This window comes from Salvelinus sp. IW2-2015, linkage group LG23 (assembly GCF_002910315.2).
Source record: "Salvelinus sp. IW2-2015 linkage group LG23, ASM291031v2, whole genome shotgun sequence".
In the NCBI taxonomy this organism is placed as follows: Eukaryota; Metazoa; Chordata; class Actinopteri; order Salmoniformes; family Salmonidae; genus Salvelinus; species Salvelinus sp. IW2-2015.
The window spans coordinates 3,942,535-3,960,029 of NC_036863.1; the positions used below are offsets into that span (position 1 = coordinate 3,942,535).

General features: G+C 41.7%; 1 protein-coding gene across 7 annotated transcripts in view; it reads left to right on the plus strand.

Annotated features, from left to right (window-relative positions):
* The window catches only part of LOC111950258 (glucocorticoid receptor), a 107,712-nt gene extending 94,294 nt beyond the window's left edge, over window positions 1–13,418 (plus strand). For all 7 annotated transcript variants that reach the window (XM_023967686.2, XM_023967692.2, XM_023967687.2 and 4 more), the window contains 4 exons: window positions 2,610–2,754; window positions 6,853–6,983; window positions 11,999–12,156; window positions 12,697–13,418. In XM_023967686.2, coding sequence (XP_023823454.1) covers window positions 2,610–2,754; window positions 6,853–6,983; window positions 11,999–12,156; window positions 12,697–12,870 — 608 coding nt within the window. In that variant the 3' untranslated portion in view covers window positions 12,871–13,418. The remainder of the gene's footprint in view (window positions 1–2,609; window positions 2,755–6,852; window positions 6,984–11,998; window positions 12,157–12,696) is intronic.
* Window positions 13,419–17,495: the final 4,077 nt, after the last annotated feature.

A 17,495-nucleotide genomic window follows, 5' to 3' on the forward strand; every position in this document is an offset into this window, starting at 1 on the left:
TGGTTTCCGAGCTGGTCATGGGTGCACCTCAGCCACGCTCAAGGTCCTAAACGATATCATAACCGCCATCGATAAGACAGTACTGTGCAGCTGTATTCATCGACCTGGCCAAGGCATTCGACTCAATCACCTCATTCTTATCGGCAGACTCAATAGCCTTGGCTTCTCAAATGACTGCCTCGCCTGGTTCACCAACTACTTCTCTGATAGTATTCAGTGTGTCAAATCGAAGGGCCTGTTGTCCGGACCTCTGGCAGTCTATGGGGGTGCCAAAGGGTTCAATTCTCGGGCCGACTATTTTCTCTGTATATATCAATTATGTTGTTCTTGCTGCTGGTGATTCTCTGATCCACCTATACGCAGACGACACCATTCTGTATACATCTGGCCCTTCTTTGGACACTGTGCTAACAAACCTCCAAACGAGCTTCAATGGCATACAACACTCTTTCCGTGGCCTCCAACTGCTTTTAAATGCTAGTACAACTAAGTGCATGCTCTTCAACCGATTTGGACTGTAGACTGTAAACTCTCCTTCCAGACTCACATTAAGCATCTCCAATCCAAAATTAAATCTAGAATCATCTTCCTATTTCGCAACAAAGCCTCCTTCACTCTTGCTGCCAAACATACCCTCGTAAAACTGACTATCCTACCGATCCTTGACTTCGGCGATGTCATTTACAAAATAGCCCCCAACACTCTACTCAGCAAACTGGATGTAGTCTATCACAGTGCCATCTGTTTTATCACCAAAGCCCCATATACTACCCACCACTGCGACCTGTACGCTCTCGTTGGCTGGCCCTCACTACATATTTGTCGCCAAACCCACTGGCTCCAGGTCATCTGTAAGTCTTTGCTAGGTAAAGCCCCGCCTTATCTCAGGTCACTGGTCACCATAGCAACACCCACCCGTAGCACGCACTCCAGCAGGTATGTTGCATTGGTTATCCCAGAAGCCAACACTTCCTTTGGCCGCCTCTCCTTCGTTCTCTGCTGCCAATGACTGGAACAAATTGCAAAAATCACTGAAGCTGGAGTCTTATATCTCCCTCTATAACTTTAAGCATCAGCTGTCAGAGCAGCTTACCGATCACTGTACCTGTACGTAGCCAATCTGTAAATAGCACACCCGACAACCTCATTCCCATATTACTACTTACCCTCTGGCTCTTTTGCACCCCAGTATCTCTACTTGCACATCATCATCTGCACACATATCACTCCAGCCCTCACGAGGCAGGGGTTAAACGGTATTGAAAGTCATACTGTCTGTATTTCGAAATACTCCGGTATATGGTATACACAGTATATTGCCCAAGCCTAATGGAATATGGATATCGAGGAAGAGCACAGTGCTTTTGCACATTCAAGGAATCCTTAGCTCAGCCAAGCTGGTAACACAAAGGGGAGAGAATATTTCTCATCTTGAGATTGTTCAAACTGACAACATCCAAGTGGGCAACAGTTGTTGAAATTACGTCATAGTAACTATGCAGAAACCGGTTGAAATTCTGCCGCCTGGAATATTTGTGCTCCACAGCATGGCAATGTTCTGATCAAATAAACATGTACTGTTTAATTGTATCAGAATTGTTATTTGAAAGACCACTACTAACACTGCAGTACAGTGTATTAAAATGACCTATCTTCGTCTTACCTTCGTCTTATTATATCAATGTTTTGATCAAATTATGATATTCAGTTAATTAGGTAAACCACCCCATTCATGAAAATGGTTTGCTCTTAAAGTCACGTGGTCGTGGCTTGCTATATTAAGCAGGCAGACAGGCATGGAGATATTAAATTACTGTTCTATTGAACGTTAGGACACTCAATTTGCCCATTCTAAGTGACTGAGCGTGGTATGATTGTCGGTGCCAGGCGTGCCTGTTCCATCTCAAAAATGGCCAGCCTCCTGGGCTTTTCACACACAACAGTGTCTAAGGTTTACCAAGAATGATGTGACAAACAAAAAACATTCAGTCAGAGGAAGACCTGTGGGCGGAAACAGCTCGTTGATGAGAGGTCAAAGGAGAATGACAAGAATTGTGCAAGTTAACAGGCAGGCCACAAACAGGCAAATAATGGCTCAGTACAACTGAGGTGTGCAGAATGGCATCTCAGAACGCATAACTCGTTGGTCCTTGTCACGGCTGGGCTATTTCAGCAGACGACCACACTGGGTTCCATTTCTATCAGCTAAAAACAAGAAGAAGCACCTCCAATGGACAATTTGAGGAGTAGAAAAACACTGCCTGGTCTGACGAATCCTGGTTCCTGTTGTCATGCTGTTGGCAGTCAGGATTTTGTGTAAGCAGCATTAGTCCATGACTCCATCCTGCCTAGTGTCAGCGGTAAATGCTGGTGGTGTAAGGAATATTTTCCTGGCACTTGTTAGGTCCCTTTATACCAATTGAGCCACGTTTCCATGCCCAACTAATTCAGGCTGTTCTGGAGGCAAAGGGGGGTTTGAGCCGGTACTAGATGGGTGTACCTAATAAACCGAGTGTATAATTTTATCAGCATTATAGCTCACTCAAAAGAATAGCACTAACAACACTGCAATCCTGACTAATGCTCTGTGGGTTGTCTGTTTTGTGCAGGGTTCCGGAACCTTCACCTGGATGACCAGATGACCCTGCTGCAGTGCTCCTGGCTTTTCCTCATGTCGTTCGGCTTGGGCTGGCGCTCCTACCAGCAGTGTAACGGGGGGATGTTGTGCTTCGCCCCTGACCTGGTTATTAATGAGTAAGTTCAGAGATGGAGAGGGGTCAGGAATAGACCTAGGAGGGCTGTAGCTGGTTGGGGGCTCTGGAGATGAGAAAGGTCAGCCTGGGTGGTAGGTGGGTTTCTATGAATCACTAGTTAAACCCTCTTTATGATATGGATTGCCTGAATGAAACACAGATGCATATATATACAGTGTAATATATACAGTACCAGTCAAAAGTTTGGACACACCTACTCATTCCAGGGTTTTTTTCTTTATTTTTTACTATCTTCTACATTGTAGAATAATAGTGAAGACATCAAAACTATGAAATAACACACATGGAATCATGTAGTAACCCAAAAGTGTTAAACAAATAAAAAAGAAAATTTATATTTGAGATTCTTCAAAGAAGCCACCCTTTGCCTTGATGACAGCTTTGCACACTCTTGCCATTCTCTCAATCAGCTTCATGAGGTAGTCACCCTGAATGCATTTCAATTACCAGATGTGCCTTGTTTGTGTAATTTATTTCCTTTTTATGCGTTTGAGCCAATCAGTTCTGTTGTGACAAGGTGGGGGTGGTATACAGAAGATAGGGCTATTTGGTAAAATACCAAGTTGATATTAGAAAAAGTTTTAAAAGCCAAGGCTAGCTTTTTCAAGCAGAAATTTGCTTCCTGCAACACAAACTCAAAAAAGTTCTGGGACATTGTAAAGTCCATGGAGAATAAGAGCACCTCCTCCCAGCTGCCCACTGCACTGAGGATAGGAAACTCTGTCACCACCGATAAATCCACTATAATTGAGAATTTCTATAAGCATTTTTCTACGGGTGGCCATGCTTTCCACCTGGCTACCCCTACCCCGGTCAACAGCACTGCACCCCCCACAGCAACTCGCCCAAGCCTTCCCCATTTCTCCTTCTCCCAAATCCAGTCAGCTGATGTTCTGAAAGAGCTGCAAAATCTGGACCCCCACAAATCAGTCGGGCTAGACAATCTGGACCCTTTCTAAAATGATCTGCCGAAATTGTTGCAACCCCTATTACTAGCCTGTTCAACCTCTCTTTCGTGTCGTCTGAGATTCCCAAAGATTGGAAAGCAGCTGCAGTCATCCCCCTCTTCAAAGGGGGGTACACTCTTGACCCAAACTGCTACAGACCTATATCTATCCTACCCTGCCTTTCTAAGGTCTTCGAAAGCCAAGTTAACAAACAGATCACTGAACATTTCAAATCCCACCGTACCTTCTCCGCTATGCAATCTGGTTTCAGAGCTGGTCATGAGTGCACCTCAGCCACGCTCAAGGTCCTAAACGATATCTTAACTGCCATCGATAAGAAACAATACTGTGCAGCCGTATTCATTGACCTGGCCAAGACTTTCGACTCTGTCAATCACCACATCCTCATCGGCAAACTCAACTGCCTTGGTTTCTCAAATGATTGCCTCGTCTGGTTCACCAACTACTTCTCCAATAGAGTTCAGTGTGACCGGGCCTCTGGCAGTCTCTATGGGGGTGCCACAGGGTTCAATTCTTGGGCCGACTCTCTTCTCTCTATACACCATTGATGCCGCTCTTGCTGCTGGTGAGTCTCTGATCCACCTCTACGCAGATGAAACCATTCTGTATACTTCTGGCCCTTCTTTTTGACACTGTGTTAACAACCCTCCAGACGAGCTTCAATGCCATACAACTCTCCTTCCGTGGCCTCCAACTGCTCTTAAATACAAGTAAAACTAAATGCATGCTCTTCAACCGATCGCTGCCTGCACCTGCCCGCCCGTCCAGCATCACTACTCTGGACGGTTTCTGACTTAGAATATGTGGACAACTACAAATACCTAGGTGTCTGGTTAGACTGTAAACTCTCCTTCCAGACTCACATAAAACATATCCAATCCAAAGTTAAATCTAGAATTGGCTTCCTATTTCGCAACAAAGCATCCTTCACCCATGCTGCCAAACATACCCTCGTAAAACTGACCATCTTACCGATCCTCGACTTCGGCGATGTAATTTACAAAATAGCCTCCAACACCCTACTCAACAAATTGGATGCAGTCTATCACAGTGCCATCCGTTTTGTCACCAAAGCCCCATATACTACCCACCACTGCYACCTGTACGCTCTCGTTGGCTGGCCCTCGCTTCATACTCGTCYCCAAACCCACTGGCTCCAGGTCATCTACAAGACCCTGCTAGGTAAAGTCCCSCCTTATCTCWGCTCGCTGGTCACCATAGCAGCACCCACCRGTAGCACGCGCTCCAGCAGGTATATCTCWCTMGTCACCCCCAAAYCCAATTCRTCCTTTGGCCGCCTCTCCTTCCAGTTCTCTGATGCCATTGACTGGAACGAACTACAAACATCTCTGAAACTGGAAACACTTATCTCCCTCACTAGCTTTAAGCACCAGCTGTCAGAGCAGCTCACAGATCACTGCACCTGTACATAGCCCATCTATAAATATCCCAAACAACTACCTCTTCCCCTACTGTATTTATTTATTTATTTTGCTCCTTTGCACCCCAGTATTTCTACTTTGCACACTCATCTACTGTCAAATCTACCATTCCAGTGTTTTAATTGTTTTAGTTAATATTGTATTTACTTCGCCACCATGGTCTATTTATTGCCTTTACCTCCCTTATCTCACCTCATTTGCTCACATTGTATATAGATTTTCTTCAACTGTATTATTGACTATATGTTTTGTTTATTCCATGTGTAACTCTGTTGTTGTTTGTGTCGAACTGCTTTGCTTTATCTTGGCCAGGTTACCTGGTTAAATAAAGGTGAAATAAAAATAAAATGGCAAGAACAGCTCAAATAAACAAAGAAAAACGACAGTCCATCATTACTTTAAGACATGAAGGTCAGTCAATCCGGAAAATGTCAAGTAATTTGAAAGTTTCTTCAAGTGCAGTCGCAAAAACCAAGCGCTATGATGAAACTGGCACGCATGAGGACCGCCACAGGAAAGGAAGACCCAAAGTTACCTCTGCTGCAGAGGATACGTTCATTAGAGTTACCAGCCTCAGATTGCAGCCCAAATAAATGCTTCAAAGAGTTCAAGTAACAGACACATCTCAACATCAACTGTTCAGAGGAGACTGCATGAATCAGGCCTTTATGGTCGAATTGCTGCAAAGAAACCTATACTAAAGGACACCAATAAGAAGAAGATACCTACTTGGGCCAAGAAACACGAGGAATGGACATTAGACCAGTGGAAATCTGTCCTTTTGTCTGGTGAGTCCAAATTGAGATTTTTGGTACCAATTACTGTGTCTTGGTTCCAATCACCGTGTGAGACGCAGAGTAGGTGAACGGATGATCTCCGCATGTGTGGTTCCCACCGGGAAGCATGGAGGAGGTGTGATGGTGTGGGGGTGCTCTGCTGGTGACACTGTCACTGATTTATTTAGAACTTAACCAGCATGGCTACCACAGCATTCTGCAGCGACACGCCATCCCATCTGGTTTGCGCTTTTCAACAGGACAATGACCCAACACACCTCCAGGCTGTGTAAGGGCTATTTGGTCAATAAGGAGAGTGATGGAGTGCTGCATCAGATGACCTGGCCTCCACAATCACCCAACCTCAACCCAAATTAGATGGTTTGGGATGAGTTGGACCGCAGAGTGAAGGAAAAGCAGCCAACAAGTGCTCAGCATATGTGGGAACTTCTTCAAGACTGTTGAAAAGCATTCCAGGTGAAGCTGGTTGAAAGAATGCCTTGATGACAGCTTTGCACACTTTTGGCAAAGGGTGGCTTCTTTGAAGAATCTCAAATAACACTTTTTTTGGTTACTATATGATTCCAAATGTGTTATTTCATAGTTCACTATTGTCTTCACTATTATTCTGCAATGTAGAAAATAGTAAAAAAATAAAAATAAAAACTTGAATGAGTAGGTGTGTCCAAACTTTTGACTGGTACTGTATATATATCCTGGACAAAGTGAAGAGAGAGGACATACTGTTCACCCAATAAGGGCTGATTTCACAGCCCAGTGTACCAACACTCTGTTTCTCCAGCTGTATCATAGGCGGAACATTCATTACACTATGTGGATTGCAGATGGACACAGGTGTTGATTATCGTGTGTGTGTGTGTGTGTGTGTCAGTGAGAGGATGAAGTTGCCCTACATGACCGACCAGTGTGAGCAGATGCTGAAGATCTCCACTGAGTTTGTGAGGCTGCAGGTGTCCTATGACGAGTACCTGTGTATGAAAGTCCTGCTGCTGCTCAGCACAGGTACAGTACAACATTTACAGTGATTCTTAGTTATACAGTATGATTTGTATACTATGTTTTTCATTGTCATATTTGTAAAAGTATAACCTAAAAATATTACCTGAATAATTTTAGTAATTTAGCAGGTGCTCTTATCCAGAGCGACTTAAAATGAATGCATTAATCTTAAAATGGCTAGTTGAGACAACCACATGCCATGGGATTTAAGATAAACCCTACCTCTTCAAAGAGTATCTGAGATGTTTTCAGAAGATGGGTAGGGACTCCTGTGTCCTGACGTTAGGGGGAAGCTTGTTCCACCATTGGGGTGCCAGGACAGAGAAGAGCTGGACTGGGCTGAGCGGGAGCTGACCCCCTGGAGATTTAAACAGTTATTCATTATAGCAGTCCAACACAGTTTGAAAGGAACAGGCTGGGGAAAAGCAGAACAAATGTTTTGACATCTCAAAGTACAGAAGAGGAGGTAATCCAGACAGACAACTGAAGCTTCAGTTTTTCAATTAGCTTTGTACAAATGAGGCCTCGGTAAAAAAAAGTCCCAGCATGACAAACCATTACCAAAACATATTTAAGCAGAAGACACTGCTTATTGACTGGAGAAAAAAAGCTTTTAAAAGCTTTCAAATTACTCAGTGAGTAGTGTTGAAAGGAGCACACACTTGTCTTTTGATTGCTTCTTAGGGAAATTAAAATTACATTTGAAGACAGCTGTGCTTTTTTTTAAACCAGTGAGCAATCATCCTTGATTTCCTCTCACACAGGACCGACAGACATTTTCATGTTTTATTTTTGACTCATCAATAATGATATCCACATAATTGAAACTGGAAATGTCAAAGAAATACACAAGGGGACCATTTTTGATCGATGTAGACATATTGCCTGCTATTATAGACCTGGGTCATTCCACGAAAATGTTGTCCCTTTGCTATTTTAAATAGAAATTCTTAACCAATATTGAGTAAAAAAAATCGATGTAAAAAGTCTGCATTTTGACATGTCCCTCCATGTTCCATCTGTGTCTTCTTGGAAGATTTTAACCCACTTAAACCCAAAATGTTTGCTAAGTTTTCACCATCAGTAATTCCATCCACCGTTTTTATGCGAGTACGGTTATACCGTATATAAAAGAAAAATGTCACGACAGCTGTTAAGAAAATTTCTTCATTTGAAATGGTGGTGAACTTTTTGTGTCGGTAAAATGTATTATGTGGGAAATTGTTGTGGAAACGATAAAACAAATTATGATGAAATTCACAAGGTGAAGAAAGTGCATGCGCTTGATGCTCCTTTACAATAAATGTCGAGTGTCTTATTCTGGTGACATGATGTTCAATGCTTGATTGCCGTTTTGACAAATAAAAACAATCTCATCATGTAGACTAGCCTACCCGCACTGTATCTGCGAGCTGTTGGCTAGAACACGTGCCAAGGCCCATTTGTTATTTAACGCAACAGTTTTTGTGTTGGTATAGTTGAAAATGTGATAAACACATTGAACATTACACTTTTATTTGGTACATGAAGACTTAAGCAAAAAAGTAAATGTTGTGTGCCCTATGTCATCACACACTGATTTTTATCTGCAACAAGTCAGTTTGGTGGAAACGCCACTGGTGGGAAAATGCGCTTTTTAAAAAAGCGTATTTTAGAATATTTGCATGAAATTTGGTCACCAATTGGATGTACTGACCCTATTGGATGGAAACATAGCTATTGACTCTCTCGAACTGACCCTATTGGATGGAAACATAGCTACGGACTCTCTCTAACTGACCCTATTGGATGGAAACCTAGCTATTGACTCTCTCTAACTGACCCTATGGATTGGAAACATAGCTATTGACTCTCTCTAACTGACCCTATTGGATGGAAACATAGCTATGACTCTCTCTAACTGACCCTATTGGATGGAAACCTAGCTACGGACTCTCTCTAACTGACCCTATTGGATGGAAACCTAGCTATTGACTCTCTCTAACTGACCCTATTGGATGGAAACATAGCTACGGACTCTCTAACTGACCCTATTGGATGGAAACATAGCTACGGACTCTCTCTAACTGACCCTATTGGATGGAAACCTAGCTACGGACTCTCTCTAACTGACCCTATTGGATGGAAACATAGCTACGGACTCTCTCTAACTGAACCTATTGGATGGAAACCTAGCTATTGTAAAACTGTCCCAAATGTTTAGGTTAATTAACCCTGTGAGGTGAACCGAACTCTCATTTTAATATGGTGAGACTTGTCGTAAAAAAAAAGTTTTAATAACCTAAAGAAACATTGAACAACTAATAGCCACATCATATTGTAAAAGCGGGTGAGCTAGTTCTACTCTTTTTGGCCATTTGTCTGGTGTTTTGTGCTGGAAAACTGAGTGTCTTGAGAAAAACACGTCAACCCTGTTAACCATAGTTAGACAGGCTAGAAATATATATAACAATAAAACAATTTTGTGAAGCTTGTATTCAATTGCCACTTCCTGTTGCACACAACAAGCTCTATACCCCCTGTAACAAGGATTCATGGGGGATTTAACTAGTAATTACCAGTTGGAGGCGCAGTATGTGAGCAGAGTTGAGCGGTCCAATGCTCCACGTCCCTTCAACCGCTCCACTAAAATCCGCTCCTCACAGGAAAAAAATCTGCTGCCTCCATCATTAAAATCACAATTTAACCAACAGCCATCCATTTTTGGACTACCTGGACCTATCATTTGGTTGTGAAAATCTCACGTCGCACTCCAGTCAAATTGGGCTCTGCTCCACTCCACTCCACTCCAGCTCTGGTTGGAGTGCTGAATGCACCATAACACCTCTAACTATCCGGTTTGGCCGGATTATACACATGCACATTGTGGCCTGCTGGAGGTCATTTTGCAGGGCTCTGGCAGTGCTCCTCCTGCTCAAAGGCGGAGGTAGCGTCCTGCGGCTGGGTTGTTGCCCTCCTACGGCCTCCTCCACGTCTCCTGATGTACTGGCCTGTCTCCTGGTAGCGCCTCCATGCTCTGGACACTACGCTGACAGACACAGCAAACCTTCTTGCCACAGCTCGCATTGATGTGCCATCCTGGATGAGCTGCACTACCTGAGCCACTTGTGTGGTTGTAGACTCCATCTCATGCTACCACTAGAGTGAGAGCACCGGCAGCATTCAAAAGTGACCAAAACATCAGCCAGGAAGCATAGGAACTGAGAAGTGGTCTGTGGTCACCACCTGCAGAATCACTCCTTTATTGGGGCTGTCTTGCTAATTGCCTATAATTTCCACCTTTTGTCTATTCCATTTGCACAACAGCATGTGAAATTTATGTCAGTCAGTGTTGCTTCCTAAGGTGGACAGTTTGATTTCACAGAAGTGTGATTGACTTGGAGTTACTATGGTTGTGTTAAGTGTTCCCTTTATTTTTTTGAGCAGTGTATTTTCATGAACTGAAGTTCAATTTCAATAGGTGAATAACAAGTGGCAACCTAGCTAATACTTACTCACAAGGATTCCCTAAATCATTGCTAAGAATAATGAAAATGACTGCAGTTTCTACTGGTCATTGTTTTCAGGCTGGTTGTTGTGTGCTAGCTAGGTACCAAGCTAAAGCTAGCTACCCCAGAAGTTACGGTCAAACAAATTAGCTTTATTACCAATGTGGTATTGTATGTGGTATTGTAAACACATCGTTCGTGTTTGCTTGTTTGCAGACTTTTTTGTAAAGTTTTGACAGTTCTACAGTATCTTTGTTGACACGCAAAGTCCCAAATAGCGTTCCATAGTATGTCTTGAAGCTAATGCAGTTGCGCTATTACTGTGTAACTCCGGTAGGGCAACATCTGAAAAATAGCGCACTTGGTAGTGTGTACCGGTGCTCGACCAGTCAGCGAAAGCCAACATCACCCATGAGAGAACGCTTGATTGTCAAGAAAAATGAATTCCATTATCTTGGCTTTAATGTATTTCGCCTTTTGAGTTGTCTCGCTGAAATGTTCTTACCCTTTCAAATGACTGCTCGACTTGTTGACTGCTTGATCCACACAGCAGACATTGTGGGCTAGGTTATGAATGCTGTGTTGCACGTGTAGCGCAACATTTTACGTGGCGTCATTACGGCATGTACCTACGTTATATAGGTATGCATGTCAGCTTTGACGTCGGTTTTGCACATCGGCGTTAAACTAGACATCGGCATATACCAGTATTTTTAGCTAATATCGTCCGATTCCGATATGTTCACCGATATATCGTGCATCCCTGCCTGTTAGTATTGCCTGCTACTTCAATGCATCTTTAATTTAAAAAAGTAGATGAAGGCTAATAGCTGGAGGATTACACACATATTGTAGCTCTTTCAAACCAAAATAGTGATTTGTCAGTTATTCTGCACTGGAGAGGCATAAAATACTTCTCTTCTATGTTTGGAAAATAACCTCACTATATCCAAACCAAAAATAGTATACCAGGGGCAAGCCAATTTGTATATATCATCTGATAAGACAATTGGAGAGTATTTGACAATTTCTCACCTATGTTGTTTTGCATAATATCCATTGAGTGCGGTTTTGCCTGGGCCCAATTCCAAGATCCCAGAAGCCTGCAGTCCACGGTAGATCCTTCATCTGGCTCTCATCAGGGAAGAATGGGACAGCATAAAACCCATTGATGTTACCTGTGGTTCTGCATATTTTCCATTGACCTAATTGTGGTTGGTACGGAAGGGGTGGGTGGTGTGTATGAGACCGTAGTGACAGGATAATGGGCAGTGTTCAGACTAGGAGACTCTCTGGGTCTAAAGAGACTCCTTCCTGGCCTAGCCTAGCTGTAGGTCAGATTGTCTAGCGTGAATGTTGGTAGACAGAATGAGGTTGTGTCCTTGACATCCCAAGCTTTTTATTATTGCTTTTTTGTAATGACCGTGACGTAAGTACTATATTGACATACACTGCCTTAAATGCATGATGTGTAAATTATTGTTTATGTATGTTTTACTCCCTCCCGCCCTCCTTCGCTTGTGCTTACAGTACCAAAAGATGGATTGAAGAGCCAGGCTGTGTTTGATGAGATCCGCATGACCTACATCAAGGAGCTGGGGAAGGCCATCGTCAAGCGGGAAGAGAACTCCAGCCAGAACTGGCAGAGGTTCTATCAACTTACTAAGCTACTGGACTCCATGCAGGAGGTGAGTTTGAGCCCACCTGCTCCCACAGCCACACAACAGCATTCAGCAACACTCAGTAACACTTGCCGACGTTTTCCAGGTAGTTATGGAACCCAGGACTATCCTGGCTTAATAAACACAAAGAAAATTAAATGAATGAGCGTACATGCATACTCATCCCCTCTTCTACTCGTCAGCATACCAATAAATCAACCTGTTTCCTTTTGGTTGGAGTACCTTATATCAGGGAGTCAAGTCTGGAAGAGTGTGACTTGAATACCTGTTAGAGATCCAATATGTATTAAGAGCAAGCAAGACTGTTTTTTTTTGTGTGTGTATTTGTGAACCTCTTAAGTTAGAGATGAGACCATTAGAATGTATTACAAGCTTAATTTTCCAGCTATGCTATCAATATCAAAGTTGTTCATCATGGCATCAATGAGTGGTTTGACATAGTGTGTGCTCTACCAAACTGTAGCTACGCACCCTGGCATGTTGCTCTGTTGTTGCCATTGTGCTCTTATTGAAAGACCTCTAAGAAATACCTGGTTGTTTCCACAGATGGTGGGGGGCCTCCTGCAGATCTGCTTCTACACTTTTGTGAATAAATCCCTTAGTGTGGAGTTCCCTGAAATGCTGGCCGAGATCATCAGCAACCAGATACCAAAATTCAAAGATGGGAGTGTCAAGCCGCTTCTGTTTCATCATGCCTTAAACCATGACACAATGCCTTAAAACCCCGGCCTCCCCTGCCTTCCGTCCGCCCGCCCGTCAAATTGCCAGCCAGCCAGACCCGCCTATTTTCCCTGCAGATGGCCCAGGACCCCCACCATTACGGATTAATGTAGTGAGAGGGTGCTCCTGAATCGGTTTCCAGAGGACTCCGGTGGAGAAATAGAACTTTCAAAGGAGAATGACACAGTGACCGAGCGACAGGTCACAAACTAGACTGACCCTTCTGAATCAAACATAACCTTTTCTGGAATCGTGTTTAGACCATGAATCACTTCATAACAGTTGATTATTGTGAGATTGGAGGAATCAAATTTTACCAATGAAAAGAGATTAATATTTTGAATTGATTTTATGCATGCACACACCGGCTCTTTTCTTCTTTTTTTCTACACACAAGATTATCAGAAAAGGGAAAACGTGCCTTTTTTTGGTTTAGCTTTGCAGGCTGTCTATAGCCATTCTTATCAAACTGTCAAAAGCAAGTATTTTGCATAGGAATCTAATATAAACACTTTTGTATGCATTTCTATCTGTTATTCACAATGGCAGTTTCTGTTCTCTTAACAGCCATGTTTCTTTTCTCAATTGGGCAGCTTAATGATCCCCAGAAGTGAACTAGCGAGAGTGAGCTCCTCGTGTAAGGTAATGAAATCCAACATTTATGTCCAATTTCATTCTCCGCAACCTTTCATTAGTTGTTATACGCAAAAGCATCAATAATGCTTTGCGGTATTAATTATTCATAAGGAGAATTTGGTTCCTGCCCATGTCTGAGCTTATGTCACATACAGAATGTTAGAATTCAACAGTGGAAAAAAAAGATTCACATTTGTTATAGGTGAAACGTCAGTTCAACCTTTACAGTACCAGTCAAAAGTTTAGACACACTTAGTCAGTCCAGGGTTTTTCTTTATTTTTGCTATTTTCTACATAATAGAATAATAGACCGGTGAAAATCAGGTTGAGAGAATGTCAAGAGTGTGCAAAGCTGTCATCAAGGCAAAGGGTGGCTACTTTGAAGAATCTCAAATATAAAATATATTATAACCACTTTTTTGGTTACTACATGATTTCATGTGTTATTTCATAGTTTTGATGTCTTCACTATTATTCTACATTGTAGAAAATAGTCAAAATAAAGAAAAACCCTTGAATAAGTAGGCGTGTACAAACTTTTGACTGGTACTGTATGTGTAATAGGTTAAGTCTTCGTGTTAAAGGGAGGGCTCACTTCATGCTAAAACCGGCCTTGATTTGTGAGCTAAATGAAAATGCCAGCGTTGGTCTAGGGAGATGGGATGGGAGTTTGCAGCAGTGGCTAATGATTGTCTGTGTGTATCAGTGAGTGAGAGAGAGCAAAAAGGACAGAAAGTAACAACCTGAACAGGTTTGTTCATATGATATGAAAACGGATGTATTTATTTCAAAGTTGTCACAAGCCTATTTCTTAGGATGCGTCAAGCTGAGTTTGAGAGCATACGCACAGTCACTATTCTCTGGGAGTTGCAAATAAATGATGTAAAATGTCACAAGCTCTTCAGTTTGGCCCCTTTTCCCGTCACCTGTATCTATTATACTAGTGCCAAACCAGAACTGTGTAATTGTTTTGCTGTCCAAGCATTATTATTCTATGCTTCAGGGTGCTCATTTTATAAAAAATATTATTGTGTAAAAATAATAAGTACACCAGCTAACGAGGAATACAAGTATTGATTGTTGTTCACTAGATCATGTAGATGTTTTCAAGCCATTTTGTATACTTGTACTCTGAGACTCTTGAACTTGCAATGGTGTTTTGTAATGCTATCAAAGTATGGTGACCTGCACATTTCCCTGTGAAAAGGAAGTTTGCCGTCCCTGCTAGAAGTCATTCTCTCTCTCTTGAGGTAATCACCACACACCAGCTTATGCCATGTAAAAGACCAAAGTAAAATGGCTTTTGGAGTGCAAGTGCAGAATCATTGCTATAAGGCTTTCTACTTGGCTTCAGAATTGTTTTATTCTAACTTCTAAGCTCCTTCTTCGTAATCATTAGGCCAGGATAGTTAACAACCAAAATGGCAGCCATGTGGTCTAACTACCTCATGTAGTCATCCTTTCAGTCTGACTGATGGAATGACCACGTGAGATGGATCCCCTGGTGCTGCTCTCTGCACGTGTTTTGGGGGGAGATTGACATATTTTGGTTTACTTTCACATAGTGTTAGAGGACTGTCTGTTCTGGTCTTCGATTGGTCAAACCAGCTTGATCATATCCTAATGATCACTGCATTGCCGTAGATGTACGTACATATAGGGTAACATCCCCTGAAGTTTTGATTAATACATGTTTCATGACAACTTTTGACAGAATACCTGTATATTCCTATACGAATTTGTTTTTTTCAAACAAGTTTCACTTAAGGCCTTGCGAAAGGGAGACAGAGAGCCATACAAAAATGTGTGTTTAAATTCAGGAAAACGTAACTGTCAATGCTTTTGAAAATGGATTTCTTTTAAAACAACTTTTCAGTAATTTTGAATATCAGTTTGATCCTCTTTGATATGAATCATTTTACTGTCTTTTTGTGCATTTGATGAGTAAGACAGTAATTGTTTTATTTTTCTGTTGGTTTGTGTTTGACAAAGATAAATGTATTGCATATGTACTTAGAAAGTGTTAATATGTTGTCTGACTAAATATAAATTCTATAAATCAATGGGAAAGATTATATGAAAGACCACTTTGTTTTAGAAAATGTGGGTTTTGGGAGGGGATGAAGGACTGGAGTATATTTTGTATAGTGCAACAGAGTTGCCAAAGCAGAGAGAACAGAAGTATTCAAACAGCCAGTTACATTTACAGTAGCACTTATTATCCAATTATAGTACCTATTTTTAAATATATTTTGTAATGGTCTAGGCTTTGGTCTCTTGTATATTGCTGTGAGGATTAACCAGTCATTTAAAAATACATTTAAAAAAAGGTATTTGTGTGAAAGTAATCTACCAGAGAATTTGCACTACCACGTTTCATAATAAATAGGAAAGGAGGTAGGTTTGTACTCAAGTCTTTGCAGTGAAAGAAAGGAAATGGTCGTTTTTCACTGCAAACACTAAATACTGACCTGCCTCATATCCCATTGATTTCAGATTGATTTGTTTTGGTCTACGAACCACAAAACGGCCTACAAGAATCTACAAATATATGTTAATTCACTACCTCATCTCAACCTCATACTGGTTGAGAGAGTCTATTTTCTGTATAAAATACATGCAAATAGTATCTTTAAAGATTGAGGGCAGATCATATTTCACTGGTATATGGCTTTCATTAAAGTCTGTTCTGTTTGTATTTCAGTTCTGTACATGTAATCCAAATGTAAAGAATATATACATTGTCTATTTGTTTACAAAATAGTTTGTATTACCGCTGTCAATGTCAATATTTTCACCAATTTGATTAAATGTTGGACTAAAATGTCTGTAGTTCTGGTTGCTCTAGTTTCACTTCATGACCTCCTAGATGATTATCAAATGTTTCTCCAGATAAACCTGTTCATAAAATAAAGGGTTTCTCAATCATTTCTCAAGTCATTTCTTAGGCCTCCAAATTTGTCTTAACCGTGTTTGTTGGATGACATCAAATACATCAGACATAAAAGTATCACTGTGTAGTATAAAAATGTTTTGATGTTTTGTTTGAAGAAAAAAATGTTTTGACATCAAACTTTGGAGCTGGGAACCTGTTCACCACCTGAAGAAATATTTGAGAAACGACCGTAAGCCTATTCTGTGTTCAACTTCTAAAGGGCTTACGTTGCTAACATAGCTGGTTTGAAGTCACTGTGAGGTCGAGCATGATAACGGATTAGAAACCGGGTAGTTTGAGATCTGGATGCTGATTGGCTACAAACGGTGGTAAAATCTGACAATATACCACAGCATGATGCAAAAATGTTTTGTTTACTGTTCTAATTACCTTGGCAACCAGTTTCTAATACCAATAAGGCACCTCAGGGGTTTGTGGTACAGTATGTGGGGTTTGTGGTACATACTGTACCACAGCTAAGGCGTGTATGAAGGCACTCCGTCGTGCTTAACAGCCCTTAGCCGTGGTATATTATTGACCCTGTCGTGTCTTTGCAACCCTATACAACACCCCCTCGGGCCTTATTGATTGAATCTACCACCTCCGTGATTAGGTAAATTTTTAATTGGGGTGAACTGTCGCTTTAATGTCAGCCAGCTTAGTTATCATAATCCTCGTCTGGCCAGGGTCATAATTATTTGGGCACAACTTATCAAAACCTTTTGCAACAGAAAACAAAAATGAGTCCCTCCCTGTTTGTTTTGTGCCTAACAAATACAACCCAGGTGTGTCTTGGCTTTCCAATACTCTACACTACGGGTGTCAAATGTATCCACAGAAGGTTTTTCCTTTCAATTAAGACCTACACAACCAGGTGATGGGGAGTTCCTTACTAATTAGTGGCCTTAATTTATCAATCAAGTACAAAGGGGGAGCGAAAGCCCGCAGACACTCGGCCCTCCTTGGAATGAGATGGAATTCCCTTTATTTTGAATACGTTTTTTCATATCGGAAATGCTTTGTTATATGAGGGTTGTCTACTCAGAACCAGTAG